Source organism: Argiope bruennichi, chromosome 7 (assembly GCF_947563725.1).
Source record: "Argiope bruennichi chromosome 7, qqArgBrue1.1, whole genome shotgun sequence".
NCBI classification, from domain to species: Eukaryota; Metazoa; Arthropoda; class Arachnida; order Araneae; family Araneidae; genus Argiope; species Argiope bruennichi.
The window spans coordinates 81,290,311-81,303,700 of record NC_079157.1 but is presented as its reverse complement, the minus strand read 5'-3'; the positions used below and the strand labels follow the sequence as shown (position 1 = coordinate 81,303,700).

The 13,390-nt window shown below is 31.1% G+C and overlaps 1 protein-coding gene across 2 annotated transcripts in view; it reads right to left on the bottom strand.

The window, feature by feature from the left end:
* Positions 1–13,390, bottom strand: part of LOC129975616 (neurogenic locus Notch protein-like) — a 46,352-nt gene that overhangs the window by 24,306 nt on the left and 8,656 nt on the right. For both annotated transcript variants that reach the window (XM_056088693.1, XM_056088694.1), the window contains 6 exons: positions 9,858–9,971; positions 9,476–9,589; positions 8,289–8,390; positions 4,347–4,448; positions 2,712–2,810; positions 204–302 (listed from right to left, as the gene is read on the bottom strand). In XM_056088693.1, coding sequence (XP_055944668.1) covers positions 204–302; positions 2,712–2,810; positions 4,347–4,448; positions 8,289–8,390; positions 9,476–9,589; positions 9,858–9,971 — 630 coding nt within the window. The remainder of the gene's footprint in view (positions 1–203; positions 303–2,711; positions 2,811–4,346; positions 4,449–8,288; positions 8,391–9,475; positions 9,590–9,857; positions 9,972–13,390) is intronic.

Here is a 13,390-nt window from a genome sequence, read left to right as displayed (position 1 = left end):
GTATGTACAATAAATAAATGAATTGTCTCTATATGTAGACATTGATACAGTTCATACTTGGTACGTTTAGTAAAAAAATTTTTAAATTCAATAATTTCAATTTATTAATTCAATTCAATACCAATTTATTAATTCAATAATAATTTCTTAAGGCGATTCTGCGCCATCTATGAAAATAAAAGAATGATAATAATCTTTCTTACCAATACATTTTCCATCTATTTCGACAGAATAAGGACTGCAAACGCATTTCTTTCTACCATATTCAAAAAGACATAAACCATGAGAACCGCAATCACATTCTATGAAATGATAAGAATTATATGTATCTTGTATTAAAAATAAAATGAAAGATTTCATATTTTCAAAGATATCAAAATTCAAAATTTTGGTAATGTTAATCTTTAAAGTATTAAATATGATAAAACTGAAAAAAATGGGAGAAATAAATCAATATTGAGTAAAACATATTTTAACATTAATCTTGGAAAAAAAATGTTTCGCGTTCGATAAATAACTCTTATGTAAATTTTATCATCGGAGACATAATTTAAAAAGATTTACTTATATATATATATATATATATATTATATAATAGTAATATAATATATATGTTTCTGTGAAATATAGTTTATAATTCAGCAGAAATAGATAACATATCTTCATATAATTGTGCAGACAGAGTCACATAGGAAATTAATATTGTTACGAAATTTTTTTCTACAAATATCGCCACTCAATTGTAATAACTCAGCGCATTTAATCGCTAGTTCAGCAGCTTGCTTGCTGTCTAATCCTCTAAAATCTTTTACTTGTCGGCGACTCCGACTCCTCTCACACGCGACTTCTTCACAGCTTCAGAGTGACCGTCTTTTATAGTTCTGGGGCTAGAATCTTCAGACCAATCAGGACGTCTCTGTGTGTATCTCGGTTCCTACTGGATGGATCGTGAAACTTCTCGAATTTTCCAGTATGATCAATTTTGTCGCCACTGTCATCACCAAACCGCCAAATGGTCGCCAAGCTCAGCACGCACAGGACAGATCTTACAAAGGTTTTAACGGTTTTTCCAGGATGACACTATTCGTGCCGGGTAACAAAATTACAGATTTATAACAATATATTACTTTAAACAAGATAAATAAATGTAATCTCGTAGCCTTATTTTAGCAGCTAGCATGCCATGTAAATCTCATGCATGCTAGATCATGTAAATTTCATGTAAATCATGTAAATTTTCATTTTCTACAAACTGAAGAAACGATTTTCAAAATACTAAAATATGATAATCTAAAACAAAAGCGTGAAAAGAGAAAGAAAAAAAAAACTGTACATCCTTTTTAAGAAATTGCTAAGGTCTATCATCAGCAATGATAAGCTATCAATGCCTAAGACTTATCCGAAGAAAAGTAGGAAAAGGTCTGTGTGATCAAAATTCCTTAAAGCATTATTTACTAGAAGCTATGAACATAATCTATATTTATTCATCTTTTTATTTCTATTTCTAGTTTATTTCATCTTTCACAACGGGGATTTAGTTCTCCCTTCGGTAAACTTCCGGTAGAATAAATTTAATAGACGACAAACACAGGGCATCAATTGGATTAAATCCTTTTCATGATTTAAAACTTAAGTCAAAAGTTATTATTTTGTTTAAACGTAATCAGAGGAAGGATTTTTAATACGATACTAATTGATATACTTGGCCTTGATAGGGATTAAAAATCTTTCATGTGTTATATTTTTAACTTTTGTAGAAATTACTTTTGTAAAAGATATTACAATATACTAAACTTTTTTCCATATATTAAAAGAAATGAGATTCTAAAAATAGTGATAGAGTAGTTTAAAGTCTTAATGATGTCTAGCAGAGGCGTATCTATAAATGTTATTAATTCCTGTGTTAAATTAATTACAGAATTAATAACATTTGAAACAAAAATTATACTAAAAGGAAATCGCTATCGTGTAAGAAATGTATTTTGAATTTTAAGAGGGATTAAACTTTTCCGGAACAATTTCTTCCGAATTTCGGCAAGAAAGAAAGGTCAAAAAATTTATTAGTATTTCACAGTTTAAAGCCATTGTTGTTGTTGAACATCAGTTTCATCAGCTCTCAAGATCTTTGCTTGCCTAAGTTCAAACGATATATTTACACCAAATTTTAGGCCGGTAAATCATTAGTAAATTAAAATAAATAAAAGCTTGCTAAATTGCTATGCATTAAAATAAAACAGAAATTTTAAGAAGTAGTGGTAGAGTAGTTCAAAGTTAGCATTCATTTTAATGCGTATAAAATATTTTTAGATTAATAACAGGCGAATAATTTATTGTTCAAAAAACGAATTTTATATCATTGAAATTGTAAAATTTTGCGCTTGCTAATGTTTTAAAAATATTTCTTCTGGAAATAATTTCATTTAAATCAACAGTAGAAAAATGAAAAACTTTAGTCCAAACAAATTCTAGCTTATTAAATATGTAAGTACCTTTATGAATTTTGAAACAACGTTTCAAAATTCTTTATCTTAACAAGTGTGGAAATATTGGTTAAAATCAACCCAGTCATTTTACATACATAATCAGAAAGATCTTTATATAGATTAATATAACGAATACATTGAGAATCAAAAATATATAATTCCAAATTATGTTTAAAATCTCTTCATGATGATATATGCATACTTTTTGAGTGAAAGTGATATACATACCAATGCATTTTCCGTTTAACTCAAGTGTTAAAGGAGCACAACTGCATCTCTTACCACTCGCATGAAGTTCACATATTCCGTACACACCACAGTCGCATTCTGCAACGTAAAAGTTTATCATAAATGTGCTTTCAAATTAGGTTACAAAATTAGAAAGCAGATCATAAAATTCAAGATTTTTCAAACGTTCGTATTCCTAAAACTCTGTTTCAGGCTTAATGATAGAGGCTGTGCAGCCAAATGGTTGAGTTTTTGTTTCACGATTGGGGAATCATGAATTCAAAGGCCAATCCTAACCATAGGTCTATGACGACTGGAAATTACAAAGGCAAAGGATTCTCTCATAGAACGGTGGCCTCGGCTTCGGAATAGGAAGAGTCAGAATTCAAGCCTTGATTAAGAGAATAAGTCAACCATCTAACTCTCCGACCCGCCACGAAGGCACACGGATTTAAATCATAAAACTGAATGACCGGACCGCCGCAGCAGCAACATTGGCGGGAACTGTGGTTGAGTCCTAAGAGCCGTCACCGGCCTCGGTACAACCCTCCCCGAAGAAAGTACGTCCCATCATCGATGGGAGGAGTCAGATCCCTCACCTATTAGTGTACCCTCCAGGGTGGCGAGATCCAACCACCATGCCGGAAACATCTCATTCTCATTTCGAGGTGCCCCCCGGGGGTGTGATTAAGAGAATAAATCATCCGTGTATATAGAGCGTATTGAATCTGTTGTTGAGTTCTTGACACGATCCGACTATGAATGAAAATCTGAAAGTCTATCACAAAATGGTCCTTGTGTAAGTTTGAAATAGAATTCAGATATAATTGGAAGGAAAAAAACTGAAGTAAAATTTGAATATAGTCTTTAAATTTCGATCACCGGAAAACCAACCAATTGCTAATACCAATGTCTAAAAATCTTATTATGTACTTTCGGTTTGACCCCAGAAGAAAAGTCATATTTTCTTTATTGTATTGAAGTCATTACTTCATATTTACATTCAAGTAGATAATATTTTAAGATAAGTACCAATTAGATATTGGTAATATTGTTCATTATTTATTTGGCAACCACAAAAGAACTTTCTAAGTATATTACAAACTTTATATCCTTGATCTAATTAGCCTTGGTAATTATTCCAGATTTTTATTCATCATATTATTCAATTATTTATATCTATAGAATTTTAACCTTGAATGTTTCAGGTTATGTAATAAAGCAACCAAAATGTGTGGCAACAACCACACTGATATATTTCCAGGTATGTTTGGAAATTATTGGAATACCATGTAAAGTTTCTCCACATTTCCAAATCAAATGTCGGGCAGAGTCATATATTGATGATTTCAGCAGTGGCACAAATGAATTGATCTTAATCATTAAAATATAAGGAACAAGGGAAGAACTGTGTTTCCAGCTTTGTCTTTCAAAGATGACACGTGTCAAAAGTGCTAGAAAAATTAGGTAAAAAAATACATATAACGCATAGAGAGATTCTTACCTTCTTCCAGAATATTCTTGTCATGCCAATGAGCTCTAAATCACTATACAGAAAAATTCCAAGACATAAAGATGAAAAGACTTATTTTCCCATAATAATATACATTTTAAGTAGATATTTATTTATCTTACCATAACATTTTCCATTTTCTCCTTTTGCTTGTCCTGATCCACAGAGGCAGTTCTTTTTGTTGTTATCATTCAGATTGCAAATTCCTACTCCACAGTCACAATCTAAGAAGAAATATTAATGACGAAATATCATAAATTGATCATTATTATATGATAACAATTAAATAATCTATATTGTTGCTTTTTCTCTTCAACTCTAATTAAAAATCCTCCAACCAAAAGTTCATTCCTAATGCATGCGTATTGATTCAAAAATTAATAACGAAATTAAGTGTGGAAAGATAGTTTTGAGGGTTGCTTGGAATACTACCTTACTACTGGAAGAGTCTCCAAAAAATTTACACTATTAGATATTTTAAGTTCATATAATTCAGAAAATTGATACATTCGAATTTTATATTCAAAGATAAGAAGCAATCCCTATACTCTCAAAAGAGGTTGATATATAAGAGAGGTTCCCATTTACCTTATGTCTGTTAAGTAAATGTATGCTCAAACATCTAAGAATTCTCAGAAAAAACTCTTCGTTCCTCGAGTCCATCTGGGTGAGTATCTCTGACGAACAAACAACGTGCTTCGAGCATTTAATCAATCATAATGAATGAAAGAAAGTATTTCGCAGGTATCTGAAGTACTCGCCGTAGCTTGCTTCGTTGAGCAGGAGTTTTGAGTCTTTCTGTAACCATAGAATTAATGGAAAGAATAGCTGATTTTGTAATTCATTTGTTAGAAAAACAAAGCAGAAAGGCCGGGATAGCTTGACTGGTAGGGCGTTGAATTCGCATCTCTTGGGTTGTGAGTTCGAACGCCGCTGCCCGAAGACTCACCGTGTACATGGTGACTGGTGCATGTATAATTCTTTTGTAGCCACGAAGTCCTCTAAGTCGAGACAATACCCCTAATTCATTTATTGGAAATAGTCGTAATTCATTTATTGGAAAAACAAAGCAGAAGGGCCGGGAGAGCCTGACTGGTAGGGCGTTGAATTCGCATCCCTTGGGTTGTAAGTTCAAACTCCACTGGATGAAGACTCGCCGTGTACATGGTGACTGGTGCATGTATAAATCTTTTGTAGCCACGAAGTCCTCCAGGTCGAGGCAATTCCACTGGAGGTACTGGATCAAAGGTACTCTTGGCCCTAGATCGCTCTACTGAAACAAGAGGCTCTAAAACTAGGCATAAAATCTTTGACCTCGTCAGTGGGCTTGTGTATGCTAAGTGCCATAAGCAACAACAACATATAAATATATCTATTTTGCGTTGATTTTCTTATAGATGGGAGGTGTCTAGGAAAACTCGCCCATCTTTTCATTACATGTGCCAAAAATAGGGTACTTGACGAAAGGCGTGATTCGAAAAATCTATGAAACAAATTTTTCTGTGGAAAGAAGAATTTAGGTTCTTTCGGCACGACTGCTTTGATAACTTTGAATATGCCCATCATGCTGTTTCAGGCGTTTGATTAGAGGTCTTTTGTGGGTGAGTGAAGAAATGCGCAAGGCAAAACATCCTTTTACATTCTCTAAATAAATCAATATTTTTTCTTCACTGATTTCCTTTCTCTGTATTTTTTTCTTTCAAAACAAAATATATAAAAAAATTGTCGTCCTGTTCTGAGATCTTCAGTCTTTAGTAAAAAATACATCATGCAAAAAAATTCTGTTGAATCAGAATCAATGTGGCTGTGTAAAATGTAAGCAAAATTAAAATATGTCAATTTCACAGTCCTCTAGAATTTATCGAAATATTTGGAATGTGTCTTAATGAAGCGATTCAGATTTAAAAAATTTAATTTCAACTCGACATTTTCAGGAATTTCCATTTCAGACCTACCTGAGTTCGAAAACGTGAATATATTTTTAGAAGTATGTTTATCAGTCTGTCTACGAACATGATATTCTAAAAATGGTTGGATTGATGAAAGATAAAATTCGGTATGTGGTCATTATACCAAATTTGTAGCTTTTCATTGAATATTGAACAAAATCCATTTAAAGATCGACCTTCCGAATATAAAGTAAGCCGATAACTACAAAACGAATGGAGTCTGATGGATGAAATTTGGAACACATTTATTAATATCCAAAATGAATATATCTAGTAAATTTGGATCCAAATCCATCATGATATTGACCGTCTACCAGTACGTACATTCCTAAGCATGTCAACATAATAATTCAAAAATACAGTGACATAAACAAATGTAATTTGTATGTAATCGTGTGGCTACAATTGTATTTCTGTGTTAAATTTTGTTTTAAAACTTAAAAAAAAAAGATAGTACTGGAAGAAAAACGTGTGTCCAATATACGAATTTGGCTTTCTGGTAGTTGCGTTTAAATAGTTTTTGACAACATGCTAAAGATTGTAAGTTATTAGGCTCTCACGTAACTGTCGTTTGCTTTTGGCATGCTATTCATAATACAAAAAATACATTTATTACATTATACGAAAACATATCAGGGAAGTTATCATGTCTAGATTTCGGAATCCTCAAACCTCGATTCATAAAGCATTTGGCTCTTTAGAGATCCGTAAAAAAGATGCTTTTTCAAGACAATACGAAACTTTAACAGATTTCAAGGAAAACATTTTGTACCACTTTCTCAATATTGTTACAAATCTGTAATGTTGCTTCCCAGTATGGTTAATTCAATCACTGGAAAGACAATGGATGCCGTTCGGGTGTCGGCAGTGATCCCAGAACTTGGCGACAAAATAGATAGTACTGGAAACTTCCAGAATTTAAGCGACTGAGCCAATAGGAACCGAGGTACTCTTTATATTTCCAGGACCTTCTCTGACCGCAGTCAGTCGTGAAATGAGTTGTAATAGTGGAAAGAGTCTACGACGAATAGTTGGATCAGTCCAGCGAAGAGCAATCGTTATGTCTAGTAGGCAGTCGTGTAGTAGTGAGTATGTGGTTGGATATAGTTAAAGTGAGGAGACAATGGAGAATTGCAGACGTTTGAAGAGATCGGAGAGCAAAATAACGCAGATTCCCTCTTCCTGCTGAATTTTGTCTAGCCTCTTTGTGTACTGTGGTTATTTTTACTACCGATTACTACTTGTGCGCTACTGTTTTCGTAACGTGCTGCTGTGTGTTGCTTGTGTTCGTCTCGGCTGTATATTTATTGTTTTTGCATTAGTGTCTTCGCCCTTAATAAAGGTCGTCGTTATTTTCTTCAAAAGGACTTTTCTTCATCGACCTACAAATCCGCGAAAGGACCCCCGAAGGATACCTTAACAATATGTTTAGACATTAACTTTTGCATTAAAGATGGGAGAAAAGGCTTTTTCAGATTAACTACTAGCGTTTATTTTAGAGTATATATTGATTGAGAAGAAGATATAAATACATTTCATACTCAACAACTCCTTAATCCTCTTCCCAGTGTGCCAAACATGCGTCGAGATATCGTTTCTCAAACTTATTGAATGAAATTACATCAGCCATAGACGCTATAATGTGATATAACAATACACTTAATCCTAAAACAGCTCAATCAGTCTACGGATTCTTAACTTACATGATAGAACATAAAATAAAATAATGAAAAAAATGATTGTGGGGAAACAGAAAAGGCTAAGAGATAGACAAATGAGAAAAATAGAAATGAGAGATAGAAAACTGATTAAAGTTAACGATTCAATTTAGTGGATTTAATTTATGCAAATTAAATAAACTTTTTTTTAAATCATAATTTTTTCTTGTATTTCCAATACCAAACATTTTATGCAAACTTATGCAATTGACTTTTAATGGTTATTTCAAGGCCATTAAAAGTCATATATATGAACTATACATGTAAGCTATACATATAAATTATGCGTGCAAATTATACGTATAAATTAAACGTGCTCATTTCTAACATTCAAAAAAGTTATCATAAATAACAAAATTGCCTACGTAGAATCTTGTTTAAATACATTATTACTTACCATAGCATTTTCCATCGATAGCTTTTACTTGTTTCAAACCGCAGTGGCATTTCTTTATATTATTAGCATCTAGGACACAGATTCCATCTCCACAGTCGCAATCTAAACAAAAATGATGCACAAATATTGTGAGATTATCCGGGAGGAGTCATTAATACATGATATTATTTAGTTTAAAAATTTCATTATTAACTTCTCTAGCTACATGGACAGACGTATCAATATAATGTATTGAGATTTCAACAAGCATAAGATACTGAAGGTTGGTACGAAGTCAGTTACACTACATAGCCAGTTTAAAGCTTTTTCAATTACAATGGAGTAGTATTAATAGTTACTATTCGAATTATATTTTTTTACTTACATTTGAAAAACAAAAATTAAAACATTTGTGATTTCGAACATGAGATATGATTTCTGAATTGTATCAAAAATATAAGAAAATGGGAATATTAAATTTCAAGCATATATTTCGAATGTCTAAATGTAATTCATCATTCAAACATCATTAATAAAAATCAACAAAGAATTTTGATTTTAAAATAAGATTATTAGAAGTTTTTGGGAAATATAATAGATTCAAATTTTCGAAAAGAGTGATCATTTATTGGTAATTTTATCCTTTTATCATTTAATGGTAATTTTATCCTTTTATCTTTTATTGGTAATTTTAGCCGTGTATCATTTATTGATAATTTATCAACCACGTAAATATTTCATAGTCTAAAATAAAATAACAATAAAATATTTCGACTATAAACTGCTTTTATTACATTATATAAAAAGTATAAACCAATCTTTCAAGTAAAATGTTATTATGCAATAAAATTGATCAATGAATTCTTGTAGAAAATAAATAAATTTTTTCTTCAATACTTTTATCGTTTATTTTGATTAAATTGATTAAAATAGATTTTATTTATTCCCCATAATTGTAAAAAAAAAACTTTCCTAAAATTCATAACTTTTTTTTCTTATCCAGAGATATTAAATTGAACAAATATTTATTTTTTTCTTTCAAAGCATTGTAAAGATTGTAAGTTTCTTATATTTTTAGAAAAAATAATTTTCTTGTGTAACAAAAAATTTTATAATGAACTTATCTCAAATGAAATGATTATTTTTATGTTTGTTGCATATTATCGATGAAAATTTTTAATGAAATTATTTTTTTAAATATTGCTTACCTACGCATATTTTAATACCATTGACATCTATTTCAATTTTTCCAGAGGAACACTTACAGTCTGCTATTCCCCGTTCGTTTATGAAGCATTCTTGTGTCGGATGACAATTGCAATCTGCATAAAATTCGTATTTAAATTTCACTAATTAACAATAATTTCAATTAAAATAAACAAATGATCAACTAAAAATTAATAAAATAAGTGAAAAAAATATTTTTATTGTGAAAAGTGCAGCATAAAAAGATTTATTATTATGTTTTTTTAATTTTATGATTAAGGAATGAGAACTTTTAAAAATTATATGAAATATTAATTAGAAGGCTGCAATTATATTTTTACTATCCCACTCATGCATATAATTTTGTCAAAAATGATTACTTACCGATACAATATTTTATACCATATACTTCATTTTCAACTTGTCCATGAGGACATCTGCAATCAGGAAAGCCAAGTTCATTCAGGAAGCAATCTTGTGATGCGTGACAGATGCAATCTGTACGAAATACACAAAGAAGATTCATTTATAAGTAATACTGTATTAAATTTTAATATTATCCTCTTTCCATCTGACAAAACCTTCATGTAATCACTGATTAAAATTGAGAGGTTTTTCCTAAAAATCCACTATTTTAGCTTCAAAGCAGGGTGCTAAACCAGGTAAACCAATTTAACTCATTCAACAAAGATATTTCATATTATCTTTTTATATATTGATGCATTTACTCAATGAAAAATTACCTACACAAGTAAGACTTTCTTCACTGAACATAGTGGTTTCGTTTTATCCCTTTAGGAATGTTGGAAGAAAATTATGATTATGATTGCTAAAGCAGTTCGCCATCACATTTCTTCTGTTTTATCTCTCTAAAATCCCAATTCCCCTCTTTTTTTAGTAAAAAGAAAAATAAAACTTGGTGTCGATAGTTAAATTTACAGATATGTTAACTTTTATTTCTAGAATGTAAAAGTAATATTCCTCATTTAAAATAATATATAGTATAGATAGAAAGTATATCACGATAATATATGACAAATAATATATGTAAAAAATATATATACTTATATTAAAGCTTAATGTGTGTGTGTGTGTGTGTGTGTGTTGGCGCTCTACAGGCCAGACCATTTGACCTATAGCTACCAAATTTAGCACGTGCATACCTTGGAGGCAAGGAATGTGCACTTCGGAGCGATTTTTTAAAATTAATTATTAGAATTTTAATTAATTTAAAATTAGACGAAATTTAAGCGATGTTTCGCGATAACTTCCAACAATATAATCGCACGAAAAGGATTTTAATATCAAATTGAAGTCCAAAATATTATCTTTTTATTGATACCAATGTTTTTATGTACAAATTAAATTTCTAGGCTAGTAAACAAGTTAAATTTATAGGAGGGTAAGTAACAAATGAACACGGTAAATTTAATAAGCAATATATCACAACTTAAAATATATCACGATAAAATCAAAATATATATTTGACATAAAATTGCGTAAAATATGATAAAATTATGTCATTTTAAGTGGTAACGCTCTGTAACTTTTGTATGTTAAAATCAATATTGTTACGAATCTGTAATGCTGCTTCCCAGCATAGTTTATTCCACCATCGGAAAGAATGTTTTACAGTCATCTGTATTGGACGGAGTCCGGTGTCGTGTCAGAGGTTCCAGAGCTTGGCGACAAACTTGGCAACCATTTGGCGACTTGGCGACGAATTTGGCGACTTTGGCACCAAAATAGATTATGCCCGAAACATTGAGAATTTTCCCGATCCGTAGGAACCGAGATACGCCTCGAACGTTCTTGATTGGTTGAGAGGCTTCTAGCCCCGCCTCCTGAGACCTATAAAAGGAGACAGTCGCAGCTGCCAGAGTAGAGTAGTCGGAATCGACAGTGGAGAACTGGTTTTCCAGGGATTAGCAGAGCAGCGACGGAGTCAAGCTAGTGCTGAACTAAGCTGTGCGCTACTGTCTGCATTAGAGTCTTGTTGTGTGCTGCTGTTTGCATGTCTCGCGGCCGAAGATAATTGTCTTCTCTGTGCTGTATATAGTTGTCGTCTTTGTGCTGTCGTGTGTGCCTTCGTGTAAATAAACGTCGTTGTTTTTTTTTCTACTGCTGATTGAGCGTTCTCCACACCATATAACTCCCACTATCCAAACGAACAATAACAATTTCGTAACAATATGTATCGTTTATGAACCATCGAGATTTTGCGATTTGATCAATCAAAAAATTTAAATCTTCTAGAGGTTCCAATTTTGCAAACATGAAAACAATCAACTTAAATAAAAGTGGGAAAAAACAAAAATGCTGCCAATTTTGTTCGCAAGCAGTTTAACTTTAGTAATATTTTGTGTTCTTCTAATTAGTGAATTTACAGAGTATTATTAAATTTAAATAATAGTTCACACCTTTAATAATAAATTACGTACTTCTTCCAAATATTAAAATCAAGAAAGTAAGATTACAGTTATTAGATTGATAAACGAAATCGTCATTTTTAAATTTTTCAGTTTATTTAAAGATACTCTAAGATAACAGAAGAAAAGAAATTAAAAGAGAAAAAGTTGTTCTACTGTAAGATGTATCGAGAGTAACTGATATTTCTTATCAGTTACTCGCAGAAGAAAAGAGATAACTGATTCTTTTTACAGTAAATATTATTTATTTCTAATGCTGTGGATACTACACAGATTGGAGCTTTTTTAAGGTTGCAAATAAATATTTCTTTGCTATAGAGCTCTTCTAAACTGAAGCGTTCTCTTAAATAAATCAATGTCAATTGTCTCGCTTTCTAATGAATGTTTGTAGAAACTTAGACATTAAAAAATGGCTCAGTTAAAAAAAAAACCACAAAGGAGATGAGCAGTTAAATAAAATTTTTAGCAAACTGCAAACAAAATATAATCAGATAAATAACATTTTTATATCATTATATAATTTTGAGTTAAAATCAATCACGTCAAGATGAGAATATTGCGAACAAATTCTTTTGAAGTAGAATTGCAAGGAATTTCCACTGGTAGATATCACAGTATGCGCATTGAATCATATAACTAAGGAAAAAAATTAATGATAATAAATCATTTTCATCAGTTCTTCCACTGTAGGTGCACGGAGTTAGGATTGGATAAAAAAAAATAGCATAATAACCGTGTCCTCAAATGAAATGGGGATTTAAATCTTTTCAGTTAATTGTGAATGAAATATTTCTGCTATAAACTTCATTTTTGGATCATCAAGTTTTTCTGAGCCATTTCGAATTGTTCTGAGACACCTTTTTGGTAAAGTAAATTGCAAAGAACTACTAATCCTGACAGTTTCCATTGCACACTTAGAGTTACGCAATTAGCGGAATGAAATGCGATGTTTAGTAAGCCTAAAAAAAAATGCGTGTATTTGAAAAAGATTTAATATACATTATACTCCCTAAAATTCATAAAAATATCTGAAAGTCTTATAATGAATTAGTTCCTTTGGTGATCAGTTTTTTCGCCCGGATTATTAACTTATTAGGCTGTAAATTATTAATATAGAATGCATTTCTTTAAAAGAACATTTAAAATAGTTATTTAATACGACTGAAGCACAAGAATTCAATTAAAACAATTTACTGCAATTTACAAAGTGTATGTATTATTAAATGAAAGCGGAAGTGAAAATCCTACTAAAAACTCAATGATTGGCAAAAGCACGTGTTTCAATGTTGTTAGGGAGAGTCTGGATCCCCAAAAAAACATTGTTTCCGATAGTGTATCAAATTTAATTAGAAATATTATTAAAGTTAAATGAAAAATGTACGAAAATGAAATTTATGCCATTAAAAAGACTATTTTTATAAGTCTTAAAATAAAACAAAACGGACTTTTTATAAGATATGAGTATCAACTTCGGATGGCAAGTTATAC